This window comes from Poecilia latipinna, unplaced genomic scaffold (genome assembly GCF_001443285.1).
Source record: "Poecilia latipinna isolate Pla-1442-1.1 unplaced genomic scaffold, P_latipinna-1.0 Scaffold1411, whole genome shotgun sequence".
NCBI classification, from domain to species: Eukaryota; Metazoa; Chordata; class Actinopteri; order Cyprinodontiformes; family Poeciliidae; genus Poecilia; species Poecilia latipinna.
Window position 1 is genome coordinate 186,704 of NW_015114027.1, and position 15,495 is coordinate 202,198.

The window sequence follows — 15,495 nt, forward strand, 5'->3', positions numbered from 1 at the left end:
GCTACACATAATGGATGATTTCAGATAACCTCCAACAATGTAACTTTAAAATGTGTTGTTTGATAATATCTGCCAACACAGATCTGTGAATTTGTTCACTTTGGATGAAGCCAACTAGCTAAAATGAGCGAAAACTGGGTTTCCTCGGATTTACTGTGAAGATTTCTTGACTATTCTACAAACTCACCGCGATACGCCATCTATCTACAACAGGTAAGATAATTCATACTTCAAAATACACCATTCCTTTCATTTTGCCGTGTAAAATTCCTGATTTGGTCAGTCCAAGCATAAGAACCAAACTTCCAGAGTTCACTTTAAGTTTCCAAAAAGTCTCTGTTATTTCATAACCCCCTACCATCCTTCTCCCACTGCTCTTCAAACCTGCCCACTCTCTGGCTTGACCCTGACCGAGCTAACTAGCCACAGTGGCTATCACACCCAGCAGTGTCTGACTAAGACCCTAGCATGTGCCGGGCAGCTGCAGTCCGACTGACTGAAGCCTGCGGCTCTAAGGAGGCAAGCAGGATGTAATCTCCAGAAGCTGTTGATACAGGGAAACACACAGGGCTTGGGTCAAAAGGATTAAAATGGTGGAGGTGTTGATTCTGTGAAGGAGAGGGGATGGAAAATAGTGGCGGGAGCAGCGGGCATGCCACCCCACAACAGCGAGGAGTGGGGAGATTACAGGGGAAAATGGTGCAAAAAGGAGAGGGGGAGCGATGACTCCGAACGGCATTGGAACACAGCATTAGTGGCCGCTATTCAACGGTATGCAGGCTTAGCAAGATCAGGGCAGCTGAGGGGGGCGGCCATGTTGACGCTGGGGTTCACGAACAGCAGGTGACAGGTGTGAGGAAGATGGGGATGCGAGCGGGAATAAGAAAGCTAAGCTGAAACCCGTACAGTAGCGCAGGAAGGCTTTGTCTTGTCACTGTGACTGTCTAAATACCATCGGTGCCAGAAAGAGAAATTTAAACAAAAGCAGTCCGACTCTTGCAGGGTGATTTCGCACAAGGAGGTTTTAACTGAAGCCCTTCATGCCTATGCAAACCACACATTGCTTTGGATAGAGTTCTATCAACAAAACATGTCAATCACCTCTCTGCGGGGAAGAAAAGGGGGCAAGATATGAGAGAAACCTATCTCGCTTCGACTCAAATACTGTACTCAGCCCTCATTTCACAGTGTGTGGGAGAGCGGGGTTCAAAAAAAAAAAAAATCTAACATCAAGGTTTTTTTTTTTTTTCGATCCAGCTATCCAACAGCTCAGATTTCAGTTACATTTCACATTGAATAGACTTGTGTTTCCAGCAGTCTAGCCCTCTTCCAGTGTGCTGGCTAGTGGAGCGATGACAGATTGGTTTCCACTCACTGCACAGGGGAGCACAATGGAGTGGCTTTGACAGAGTTAAGAGAAACAGTGCATCAGTACCCCCCCTCCACCCCACATTTCTCTCTCTTCCTCCTCATGCACACGCTACGTCTTTCCTCCACGCTCTCTCTCTCTCTCATCTTCTTTTCTCCCTCTCTCTCTTCCCTGGGGCTTTAGAGGATGGATGGCCCTGTCTGACCTGGACGACACCGATGTCTGCTCCGCCACGCTACTGTACCTACAGCACGGCTGTCTGCTCGTCTCTTCCTCTCACGCGCGTGTTTGCACGCTCGCCGAGAACAGGAGGCACCCGTCTCTGTCAAGCGTCGGCGACAGGCAGAGGTCAGCAGAGCTCAGGCGGTAAAGCCTCAGGGTTCACCTCATAAGCAGAAAATTTCACGGTCAAGGCTTTAGGCGCGGCGTTGTTAAATACGTAAAAAAAAAAGAAAGAAAAAAAGACAAAAAAAACAGGGTGCTACAGTAAACAAAACCGACAGCACCCTAGCATCTGTGGGAGTTATGGCCATGTTGAACTACTCTTCGACTCACATCTACGTCCGACTTCCCTCTCCATGAAGCGCCCACAGTGCGGCGTGTGAGTGATGATGCGGAGTGCAGCGGGTCGCATAGGGCGCTGAAGATGGAATGCATCAGACTTGCATGTGGGAAAACCAGTGTTCGTGTCAACCGGGGGGGGGAGGGGGGTTCGGTGAATGTTTTTGCCTCTGCGGCTAATCCGATAGCCGCCGTCAGTCCTGGTACGCCGTTGTTCCAACACCTCCGGTCCAAATGGCGAAGGTCATCCTCGGTAGATTTTCATCTTGCTCAGAGAGGTCTTACATAGATCTGCATGGCTACAGATGCTACGCTATCCTCGAAAGTCTTGTGGTAACAAGCAATCTGGGCTCCCACTTACCCAGCTCAACAGAATTATGTGATTCTGAATGAAAAGAGTCAACTGATAGAGTTTAAATGCTATAAGGGTCAGGAATCTAAACCAGAAACTGAGAGAGTTTCTGTATGAATTGGTAAAAGAAGTTGGCTGCTTAAAGTGAGACACAGAAGCAGATCAATGGAGAATTGAGGGAAAGGCAAAAAGTGTGGCCCGTTTGAAAAGGTGATTCTCATGGTATGGACTGCAATGTTTCAAAATAGTGGACAGCCTTGGCAAATACAGATAGGGGTTAAACTGACAGGCTCCTGTGAATAATGCATATTTCATATAATCAAATAAAATGTAAATGGTACAAAACTGATTGAATTTGAAAGAATGTTGACATAATGTCCGCCTATTAGGAATGTCAATCTGATATTGTACTAGTTTTCACCTGATGATTATAAGACACAAAATTCTAACACATGAGACATGGAGAAAAAAGCCTAGAAGTGGACAGATAGAAAGATAGATGATATAAATATAGAAATATTGACAGAAAGCTAGACAGATAAAAAGACACAGAAAAAGACAGCAAAGATAGAAAGACACAGATATATAGGCCGATATTTAGAGTTGATAAACATTAAAATTAAAATGGAAATTTTCTATCTTATCTCCCAAGATTTGTCCAGAATTTTACTTTCCCACACATTGTCTGGCAGATCTCTTCCTGCAGAACTGCTGCTGAGCTATTTATGGTTCGTCGTTGCCCTGAGGTCCAGAGCAGTTAAGATCCCTGGACCAGATCACAAGATAAAGCAACCGGCCGATAAGGTGTGTGTGTTAGAGGTGACTTTTTGCCTGTCCTGCTCTGTCTCATGCAATAAGAAAGGAAAGAGGTGCGATATGGCCCCCGATACGTGGCTTCTAAACACCTCGGCCGCTGCGCTGTTTTTCACACAGGTGGGTACACAATCAATAAAATGGATTAGCTGCGAAGGTTCGTATGAAAGGTTATCGCCAAACCTCGACTCTATGAACACAGTGGCGACCCCCACAAAACAATTTAGTAATATCTCCAGGTATTTCTTCAGAGGAACATCTGATTAGGTTTTTTTTTTGTCATAGCTAAAAATTGATTTCCAGGAGTGTACATTATCAAAAGAAAAAAAAAGAAAAGAAAAAAAGAAAAGAAAAAAACAGCTCCTTTTACATGTAGCTAGAATAGATTTTTATTTCCTTTTGTTTTCTCAACACTAGCATTTCACATTTACAGCTAAAGCAGCACGTTTTCTTTCTCTCTTTCTGGAAATCATAGGCATTTTTTGTGCGTTTCCTTTCTCCATCTTTTTGGAGCACGTAGGAGCGTCACTTTCGGGTGTTTGCCCCCCATCCAGCCCCTCACCACAATCCTGTCTCGGCCCTCACAGAGACTTTAACCATGTGGCTTTCCATCACACTGACTGACGCTTTAAACAACCCTCCACCTCAGCGATTCCCTCTATCTCTGTCCCTCCATCTCTCTCGTCCTCAGAGAGATGAAAACAGCCCCCCCTCCACCCTCCTCTAAAAGAAGACGAGAAGGAAAAAAAATGGATGTGCAGAAAGGCCTCCTCTCTCAACTTTTGTCCCCGATTATTCCAACCAACCTTCCCCTGGATCTTTTATCTATGTGTGCCTATGTGCATTTTAAGGGAGAGCGTCCAACGGCGGAGCTTTATCCCAACGCACACTGACAATGCTTTTCACACCTACTTAAGCACAGCAGAGACCGAGGGGTGGAGGTGGTTGGGGGCGGGGGGGCTAGATGGTGCCCAGACCCCAAAAAGCAGGCTGAGGGCCCTCTTTTAGGAGACACATAGGGAGGACGGACTCTTTAATTACCGATCCCAGATCCCAGAGTAGATTAAAAAAGGGAAAGTCGCGAGGGGCTTATTTTCATATCCGCTGAACTTTTTTCAATGAATATAAAACGGTCATTGATTATGCCGTTAAGGGAAGGGACGTTAAGAAGGGAAATATAAAGTACATATAATCACATTAACTTGCAGTGATTAATGTAATGGAATGTGATCTTTTTTTTTTCCCTCCAGCAGTACTGAAGGCTTGCTGAGGAGACATGCACCAAATATTAAGAGGAAGCTTCTTAAAACCCACTTAGCCAGCTCTGTGAGGGAAAGACGTCCTGTAGGACCTGTGCAGACACACCGCCTTGCACAAGTCTTCACCCCCTTCAGCTGCTTCACGTACGGTCACGCTGCAGCCACAGACCACAATGTTGAGATTTTATGATAAAGAGCGACAATAAAAAACATTATATATATATATATATATATGAAATTTGACACCACAAAATAAAGTCCAGTGCTTTGAGACAACATAAAAAAGTATTTTTCTCACCACGAAACATGGTGGTGGCAACATCATGCTGTGGGGAAGCAGGAGTGACAGTTGATGGCACTAAATCATCTCTAAACCTGTTAGAGACTGAACAAGAGTTGAGAATGAGCTTCATCTTTCACCAGGATGTCAATGTTAAATACATCCAGAACTGCTATATAAGAGGTTTAGTTCAAAGCGTATTACAATCACAGGATGGCCTAGTCAAAGTCCTGACCTAAATCTAACTGAGTATCTTATAAGTGCCCTCCATCTAATCTAACAGAGCTTGTTTTGCAAAGAAGAGGGGGCAAAATTCTGATTTCAAGATAAGTAACTCTAGTAGAGACGAGGTATGCACCGATAAATCGGTCATACCTCATTCATTTTGGTCGATTGGCTGATGCTTAAATGTGGCTTTGTTGCTATATTTAGCAACTTTCCAGACACAAAGCAAAATGGTATAATCCAAAATCAGAATTGGTAGGTCGAGGTTTTTAAAGATCGGCGATCGGCCAGAAAACTGGGAACGGTGCGCCGACACCGCTTTGACACAGTCAAAACCAAAAGGAAGCAAAAAATGTTGTACAAGGTTCTGACTCAGGATGGCTGAACAACAAAGGAAAGAACACTTTTTAAATCTTCATTCACAAAAAGAAAAAGTCAATTTTTTCCCCCCACTTTAAATTTATTCAGTGCTTCATGTTGGTCACATAAAACCCACTAAAAATTCTACTGAGAATTTGTGGTTGTAATATGACAACATATGAAAAACCTCATGAACACCTCATGTGGGTTGTTGTAACTCATTTTCCTGGCATTAATAAAATAAAAAGAATTGCTGTTTGTTTGTTTTTTATTATTGATTAGCTATTCATTCGCTGACTAACAGAAATCAGTGGCCATGCTTTCATGTCAAATCAAGGAGAAAGCCGGTGGTCAGCGCCGAGGGAAGAAACGCTCCCACTTCACTCCAGCTCCTTTCTTCTTCACGTGGTGCTCAAAGCGAGCGCCGTGAAGTCCAGGTACTTCACTCAGATGATTATAATGCCACGAGGGTGCAATACATCACTCTTATTAGCCACACTGGAGCACAATGGTATCATAATTAATGGTCGCAGCAGGATTGAACGCTGCCCTGACATGGAAAAGTGGGCCTACTTAAGCTCTACAAGGCATTTAAATATGCAGAGTGAATGGCACAACCCAAACCCTCCTGCTCTGAGGATGACCCACGCTCATTAGCTCCGCACCCTCAGTGGCACACGCCACCGCAGGACCGACTGGATCGCTAACACGCTGCTAGCGCATATTGCATATCGGGCTGAGTCGGCGCACATAAACAGATATATGTGCGAACAAGAGTGTTGTCCCTCATCAGTGTCCATCATGCGGGTAACATGTCCCCCCTTGTATTGTGGTTTTTATCTGGGGGTTGGAGGGGGCTTAGCGCAAAATGAATGCATATGGGCATATATGTGTCAGCAAACAATATGAAGCATTTCTGTGATGATTGCTGTGTGAGCGTTTGCAATGAATGTGGGTGCAACTGCCAGCATGGTGGGAGGACACAAAGCACACAGAAGGCTGACGGAGGGGAAGCGTCTGGAGTCTGTATGTATGTAGGGAAGTGAGAAAGTAGTGTCCACTTAAAGTCGTCTTCTGTTTGCCTTTTTTATTCATTTTTTCTTCTCACATTTTATAAAAATGGCAGGACAAGGGACAACCTTAGTAAATGCAGTGCGTTTCTGATTTCCCTCTATAAGGAAAAAAGCTACCAAAACCAACCTCACCCAATGCGAAAACATGACTGCCACCATAGATGCACCAATCTGATATTAACATCTGTATCGGTTCCAATATTGAAAAAATTCTAGATCGGAAATCTGTGACAATGTGCCTGATTCATAAAGGTGGATCTATTCAGTCTAATTCTATGCTTTGTTCTCTGAGCGACATCATGCCTTGTTATTTATTTTACATTATAAAATAAATAATGAAAGTGGAATTAGAATTCCTAATTGCACTTTCTGAACAATGTGAAAGAAGAGGGTCAGGGGTCATGTGACAATGATAGTGACAACGCAACATCGTGGGGTCATTAAATGGAGCAGAAAAGCAATGTAGGGGGTGTGATCAGTTTGACATGGTGTCGAAAGTGTAAGAAGGAAATAAATACGATATTGGTGAATATTGGTCAACAGCAGTATTAAAATCGGATGTCGATATCGACCCAGATTTACAAATCGGCGGATTCATACCATAATGAAGGCTGAAATATCTCAAAAAGCAATGCTTCATGCCCTGATGTAAAGAAATTCAAACACAAAATAAAATACAGAACCTCTCTAAGTCTGGAAAGGGACATTTCTGAGGCTTTGGATTTCTCACCAGCTGTAGCCAGACTGACAGAAGTGACGCTGCAAATTCTGACCAACACCAGAAGGCAAGATAGGTGAAATGTCTTTCCTAGGGATAAAAATGACAAGGCAGACCAGGAATCAAACTAGCAAACCACCAATTGCATGGCGAACTCCAACTGCCAATGCACCCGTTGATGTAATCTGGCTATATACAGACAAAAACTACAGTGATTTGATCGGTAAAGTAATAGTGAAGCACACAACTGTAATCCTGACGGTTCTATTTCTAGAGATTAAACTTGATATTGAAATGAAAACTTCTGGCAGGCCGGATTTGGCCCACAGGCCTCGAATATGACACATGCGTGTTGTAGAGTTAAGTAGGTTTCAAGAATATATATATATAAATACATTAATAAAATCACCACTTGGCATAAAATTTGATTATACTTCATATTAAAATTTATTTTATGATCTGTAACATTTAAGTGTGTCAAAAAAACAGAATAAAAAAATCTCTAAGGAAGAAAAATGCTTTATGCTTATGAGATGCAAAAAAACAGACTGGCTTTAGTTCTCCTCCTCATTTCAGGAAGCTTTTTAAACTTCTAAACTCCTGCTTTAGAAACCTCAGCTAAAAGATGTTTCTCAGGCAGTGAGTGCCAAAAAGCCTAAATCAGCAGCAGCCCTCCCCCAAACCCCCGTACCCCCCATCCCAGGCTCACTCCAGCCTGACCGTACCAAGTTATCGCGTGGCTCACTGCAATCAATTATTGTTGCAGTGGAATCATTAATAATTTCCAAATGAAAATGATTCTGTTGATCTCTGTTGTCTTTTAATTAAACATAATTAGTCGGCTGCTTGGAGCTGTGGCAGAGGGGGGCTGACTGGGGTGTGGGGGGAACTCCTTTAGGGTACAATTTTGTTTTAATACACTGATAATGAAATTTTGACATTGTGTCGGTTGTTTAGTTATTATTCCGTCACACTATTTCGCTATGTTCCCAGATAACAGATAATAACCTCGCGTACCTCCTCCTATTCTCCGCAGTCGTTCCGACAGAGCCGGGGTTCAACCGAACAATTAAATGCTGAACTGTAAGAGTCCCCCCCTCCTCTCACCGTTTGATGCAGTACGCATGTTGCATGGGAGCAGAGCAGAAATGAATGAGGAAAATAGACACTTTCACAGCAGATGTGGCAGGGCTGGTTATTAACACCCAAAACAAGAGTCAGATCTCACTAGTTCAACGTACATCTGAGAGGTCTGCAGAGCTAACGAAGGGAGGAAACATGAGTTAGAGAACACAATATTACACAAAGACAGAGTTAGCTAATTCTGCTTGGTCTGGATTTATGTAAAACGTTCGTCACATTGGTGAATTTCAGCAGCAACAATAGACTGAGTTGCTCCAGAGACGTATTGGACATGCTGTATCTGGTTTAAGAGGCTTACAGCTGAAAAGTTTGGGTGACCTCTGAATAACGCCACATAATGTGCTCACAGTCAACGAACATGGAGTTTCACTGGATTCAGATGCCAGGTAAAAATAGGCACAATGAAGGCTCAGTGAGTTGAGACATAGGTTTTATTTTAGAACTAAACACTGCTGTAACAGTCTAATGCGAAGACAACCCTAGGTAAAAACACTCTGGTTTCACTGTATTATCCATATATAGACACAAAAAGTAAAACAAAACTGTATAATAAGTGAAGCAGTAAAGTAAAAAAAAAAATATCCTTGCTAAAATAATCAAACAAGTTTTCAAATGTTATTTTTCAACATTTTTTATATGCGTCTTCATTTTCATACATACACTTAAGATAAAATGTGGAACTACATGTAGTAATTCCCAAGTAAGCATGTTTATTGTATAGATTTTTTTGTTGTTTTGCTCTTCATAGAATAAGAGAAGCATAACAACTTATTAGCTGGTTTAAGACCTGTAAATTTAGTTGGGCTAAGTTCACAGGTAGCTAGCTGCCTACAGCCTAGTTATCCACCTTAACTAGACTGAAACTAGCTATGGCGGATAGCTTAACTATGGTACGATTCATAGCTACATTTTAAAATAAAACCAGCTTGGTTGAAACAGAATCAGGGTTTTGCTTAAATGGGCTAATAAAAACCCTCCAAAAATGCAGATTTGCAGAATCTGAACTGCTAACGTACTCAACTAGCAGGAGTTAGATGATAAGAAAAAAAGAAATCAAAATGTGTCTGGATTTGTTTTCTCTGTTAAGTCTTCCCTCCTCTCCAGCTGCAGTGTTTATCGTTCCTGTTGTTTATCTGTACAGAAAAATTCCCCACCCGTTTCTCTCTGTCTTGCTGTCTGTCATACTCTCTCTCTGCGGTCTCTGGTGTTACTGTAACATATAATTACTCTGCAGACTTGCCGCCTGTTCCTATAACTTCTGAGGTTCAAAGCAACTGTCGGAGTGTGGAGGAGAGAGCATTGTGGGAGTTCCAGGTGGATTTCTTGATAATGAGTTAGCGCAGTGGTGGAGTTGAGAGTTTTAGTAATGGCTGGCTGCTAAGGCTCTTCCTGGGAGTTTAATGTAAAACAAACAGGGCCATGCTGACAGCCTGGGAAAACCAGATATTGCTCCTTTCTTATTTCCACTGCAGGGCTCTTGCTGCCCCTTGCTGGAAGAAAGGGAACAGTAAGAGTACAAATACCTAAAAAAAATCTCTTTAAATCCCTATTTAGGGCATTCTTAAAATTGTTTTAATGCTTGCCTTTGCCTGAAAGAAGCTTTTTCAGACTGCTGAAACTGCACAAAACGGGATATCCCAAAGAGAACTTCCTGGTTGAAAATACATCAAAACAGCTGCCCATTAGCTAAAATAAGGATAGATTGGGTTTGAAAGAGAAAACTATTTGATTTCTAAATGTTTTGTGCGTCCATTAAAAAATAGATATGTTTAATTCAAGGTAAAAAAAAATGTAAATGTAGAACGTTCTGATCAGAACTATGTTGACTTACTGGATGAGTTCAATAGTTTAATATTTGATAAGGACCAGGAGTCCACGTGTTCCAGACATGGTTTTATTCTCCTAACTTTAGAATCACTGGCTTTTAAAAATATATATTTTTTTAGAAATACAGCTCAAAATCTGCTCCTCATCTAACTTGAGACATCCTGTAACTATGATGACACAAAGGCGATGCCACTGGATCTGGCTGAAAGTTCTGATTCATGCTTTTTTGAGAAAACATATTGATAAATAATAAAGAAACAGCACAAAATTAACTAATTTATCCTAAATCACAAAACCTGTAGTTCTGTTTTACTTTCTCTTTGGGCTTGCAGGGATTTCTTCAGGATTCCTAGACTTTTTCAGTGACCCTTACACATTTTTTAGTTGGTGGTCTATGTGTGTTGCCCATTTATAGCTTTAAATCAGGGCTAGAGATCGATATAATGTAGACAATGTTGATGTGTGAAAACACACTAAATCTCTGCACAATACAACAAGTTCTTGGAACAGAGACTGAGAAGAAATACGGAAATCCTGGGATAGAGCGGCCGCCACAAGGGCAGAGCCACTCAAACCAGTCACCGCTCTTTATTTAGATATTCTCTCCCCAAAGATTCACACGGGCAAACATCCAAAGTGAAGTGCTACTATCTTTGCAGGCAGCCTTAAAGAAAACCGCGACTAGTGAAACGTGAGCCAGAACACATTCTGTAAGCAAACTGTGCATTGAGATATTCACTGTTTTCCATAAATAACGCATCTCGGGAGCAATGAAGCAACCCACAGAGGGGAAACAGCACCGGAGTGAAGATATTAACAATCCGGGTATAAAGTTAGTTCCTGTCAGACTTCTGGGAAGGCATTCCCTCCCCTCCTTAAGTTGAGCCACACTGCACTCGATATGAAAAACCCAATTCCAGCTAAACTTCAAAACTGAAGCAAAAAAAAGAGGACCAAATTCAATACTGAACCCGACAAAGATTTGAGAGTTTCGGCACTCACTTTTCAATGTCACCTCCGGAGGGGCCGCGCAGGACATATAGATTGGAATATTTAAAAGAAGCCGATGGAGAAGAATGAGCGGCGTAAATCGAGTCATAGTCTGGATGCAAGAGTCAAACGCCTGGCTGGCATCAAACGCTTCAACACTTTCTGAACTTACTCCAAGTCCTTGTAGGGGGAAAAAAATGATAGCCAAGAGCAAAAAGGTGGACCAATCTTAGGGAGAAAAAACCCCCAAAAAGACGACACCAAGTCAATTTATCTAACTCTTATTGGCAAAAATTACTACAAAGCTCTGTGAATCAAGGAAACAGTTATAACTCAGAGTATTTCATCTCAGATGGCAAAAACATTATTTTACTGCCTATTTTCTATTCACTATAATGTTTTTAAACTTAAAAAAGTACATGCATTTACATTGATAATAAATAGTTGCCTGAAACACACTTTAAGGAGACAAAAGCTTTTCAATCCCTATTCCGAGATTTAAATTAATTTTTTACGTTCAACATTTTCTCCATGATCATTTAGCATTATCATTTGGCAAGCATGCACTGATTCTTGTGGAGGATTTAGGGTAATGAACTCATACAGTACAACACAGAATGTCTCTCTCCAGGGCTTGTCTGGAGATCTTATTGTGTTTAATTTAATAAGGTCAAGCTAAAAGTGACAAACAAAGGAACTGCCAGCAATACTCCACCAAGGTGATGATGCTCGCCCGCATTGTAAGTGATCTTATCTCTGGAATACATGTACCAACGCTGGCAATTGTAAATTTGCTGCTGTTGGGGGAGAAGATAAAAAAAAAAGTGAAAAATCTTGTTATTGCCCTTCTTTTTGTTTCATACAGTCAGCCTCTGTGCACCAAGATTAGAAGATTTTTAAAAGAAGTGCGTAATCTTCTTTAACAGCTTATCAAAACTTTAATGATTTGGTGATAAAGAGCACAAAGTTAAGTAGCCGGTTAAGAGGATAACTCCCCAGTGCAGTCTAGTGATTAGTAGATGAGAATTGGGAGACCGAAAATCCGGGTTGCAAATCCCACTCCTGCCACTTATTCACTTTGAGGGAAAAGAAGCTCCGTTTCAGCTTTGGGGTTATTGTCACAGGGTAATCATTTTTGAAAAGTGGTAAATGGAGCCCCCAGTTTTCCTTCGCCCCTTTGGGATCTGTTGCTCAACTTTATTTATGTATTTACTGTGCTGTGTTTCTGCTCAGTGCCCGTCACGACTCACTTTTATTATATCTGCTGAAGCCTCCTGCTTTCATGAGAAGTGAGTTTTAGAGGCTTTTAATATTTTTCCAAAAGACATCAGCACAATACGTCATATGATAAGACTGAGTAAAAGTAACATGGTTTCACTTTATTACAGTATTAAAGCTGCAGTGTATAAGTTTTAGAAACAAAGGTTTTTACATATTTTTTAAAACTGTCACAATATGGTGACAGTATTGCATGACACACAATCTGTGAAAAAAATCTAGCTCACCATTCCCAACCAGAAACAACCAAACTGTCAATCATGCTCATATATGGATTTCACATGACCTCACTCTCTGCTAAGCTATAGCTAGCTCCCCACAACAGAGCCCGCAGTTATTGCTAAGGCAAGTTAGCATGTTCACAGTTGACTGCAGATAAACAGGTTTCCTGTAATTATAAGTTCTTCCTCTACCATTAGCACCTTTAGCAGCACTGCATTACTCCATCTTTCATGGAGCTGTCACTTTCTCTGCCTTATAATTAGAAGGACTTTAAACCAGTATGATGGATCTTTTTATCGGTTTTGAAGCAGCATTGTTAAAATGAACCCACAGAGCGGGAACCTTCTCCATTCTAATCTCTGCTGCACAGTTGTAAAGAGTTACATTTAAATGCTTTTGCATTTTATACATCCTATTTTTGTAAAGAAAAAAAAGAAAAAAAAATCAAAGATAGTTGCATTTTCTCAACACACTGAGAAAATTTATTGTCTTTTTAAGTCTCTGATTTATCTTAGATATACAGCTTTGCTCTGGGAGCAACCGAACCCTTCTCCTCTTAAGCTTTCCTTGCTATCTACTCCATGATAGTGATTCACTTAGTGTAACTGAGGGAAAAAAATAGGGGCATTAATTACTTTGTGAGATCTTAAAGACCATTAACTTTGTATGTCAAGTGATGTTTCTCAGTTCCTAATCAGAGTTTTAGTGATATTATAAATGACCTTTTGGATGAGAAAAGCAGATATGGCGGTAAAAGCGGCTCGGCACGTGTCCTTGTGCTGATGCAATTATGTGTGAATGTTTGCGACTTTGAGGAGCAAGGAGAGCGAGAAAGAGAAGAGGGAGAAGGAGAAGGAGGAGAGGGGGAGTTTAGGATTGTGGCATGGCGAGGTGAGGGGAGATAACAGGAAGCTGGAGCTTGCTCGCTTACCTTTGCTGTACACCACACAGTTGTTTTTGTTGTCTTCTGCTCCCTGCCAAGTCACATCCAGAAGCCACCTGGGGCCGGCGCTCAGCACCACCGGGACCGTGCTCTTCGTCTTCTGGTCAAGGACAGATAACAGACACTAATCATTTGCTTATTTTGGTGATTAAACAAATATTAATAAGCACCGAGTTACGCTTTTGGCTTGCCTGAATGGCCATAAAGAGACAATTTCAGGAGCTAAAACAGCATGCAACTTCAGTCCAGTGAGGAGAATGCAAAAGTCATGGATGTTTATGTGTATGTCTGTATGTGTGAAAGGTGTGTCCCCATAAACACCCCAAAAGTCATATTGGTAACATAAACCACAAATACACGTATGTGTGTGTGACTGCCTCCAGACAAAAGCTGCAGAATGGGTTGGAATGATGACAAATCGCTGCAAAAGGAAGAGCAAAAAGGAGAAAGTGAACTTGGTGATCCAGTATCAGATGGTCCAGATTAGGATGAATACACCAGGTGTCCAGTAATCACACAAAAAAAAAAGAAAACGGAAGGAAAATAAATAGGATGGTGACTTTCAGAGAGAAGGAAGTGAGTGTTTTGCAGTGAACTTTGGGCACATTGTGCTGCGCTATCACCAGGATCTCACTATTTCCTGAAACAAGCGGTGGAAGAATTTAAAGAATCAGTATCCATTTCAAAGGGCGATTGAGGTTAGGGTTTTTATAATATGCCGGAAAATTATTCTGAATGTGTAAGGTCGTTTTTCTTCTTGGTCAGAGGTCAAACGTGGACTTTTATTCTTCTAAAAGGAGAGAGAAAAAAAATCAAACAGCGATAGAGATAGAGAACAAGGTCCACTGTAATACATTCCCATGGTACAGTGTCACTAGATTCTTTCTCTGTTCTGTTTCCCCAATGCCTTGCATACATATTTGTACCTTCTGAACTTCAGCATGTTGGTATCAATATGACAGGAAAACACTGAGTAGTGCAGAATTAAAGTGACACAAATCTAGAGATATTTCGACCATTTTTCTTTCCAAAACAGCTGAGTCATATTGGATGAAGAGTGTCTGTAAACATTTAGTTCACTAATGGGTCTCGATCTGGACTTTGACAAGGTCATTCTAACAAGAACTGATCTAAAGCAGGTGAGTTTAACATGTCCTGTTCTAACACACCTGAATGAAATGTATGGGCTCAGATACCCTACATCTGAGCGAATGACATTGAGTCTAAACCCATATGACATTTCTCAGCTTTTTTTTATTTGCAAAGCGGCGTGAATTGGTAGCAACTTCGAAAGTGATTTAAAAAAAGGCACTTTTTAAAATCAAATCTCCAGGAATCTGCTATATATCCCCGGAAATTATTGTGGAAAGATGGAAAACAAACCCTGAGCATAATTTTCATCAGATTGAAAACAACAGAATATATTCAGTCAGAGGCTTCTTCAGAACCGGTGTAATGCAGATTGCTACAGGACATCCTTCCTGCTTTGACAAAATTTGGATTATATGATTCACAACTTTTCATTTCCATTTGGGATTAACAAAGTCCAGCTGAATGGAAATGAAAGTTATGTCCCAGGGGTATGAATACTTTTGCAAGGCACTGTAATTCACTATGGTGCCCACATTGTCAATATTCTGAGGCCACTACTTTCTGACCATGCTACCTTCCCATCCCTCCCTTTATTAAGACGCTTCAGAAATAGTTTAGCTAAGAAGAAAATAGGTTGGGTGTGCAAGCTTGACACTTTGTTTCTTTCTCTTTTTTCCGTCTGAGCGAGCCAGGGACAGGACACTGTCCATCTGACTAATGCAAGGAAAAAAGAAACAGCCCTCTCCGGAGCTTTTCACTTACTTCTCCCCCGCAAAAGGCACCAACCTTCAAGGATAAATGCAAATGTCACTTGAGCATGTTAAAGGTCTGAATTGGCACAGATATGCACAAGAGATGAGCTCAGTGCCCCCACCACCCCCCTTCCTCCTCCTACTCCTCCACCCACCCGTGTCTCTTTCTATGAACTCTGTTGAGTTGGAGGCTGGAGGACAGATTTCTTTTTTCTCTCACACTATTTGAAGAGCATCA

General features: G+C 41.5%; 1 protein-coding gene across 1 annotated transcript in view; it reads right to left on the reverse strand.

Moving 5' to 3' along the window:
• The window catches only part of zfpm2a (zinc finger protein, FOG family member 2a), a 79,714-nt gene that overhangs the window by 54,440 nt on the left and 9,779 nt on the right, over nt 1-15,495 (reverse strand). Inside the window, exon 4 of the mRNA XM_015056827.1 lies at nt 13,402-13,513. Within this exon, the coding sequence (XP_014912313.1) occupies nt 13,402-13,513 (112 nt within the window). The remainder of the gene's footprint in view (nt 1-13,401; nt 13,514-15,495) is intronic.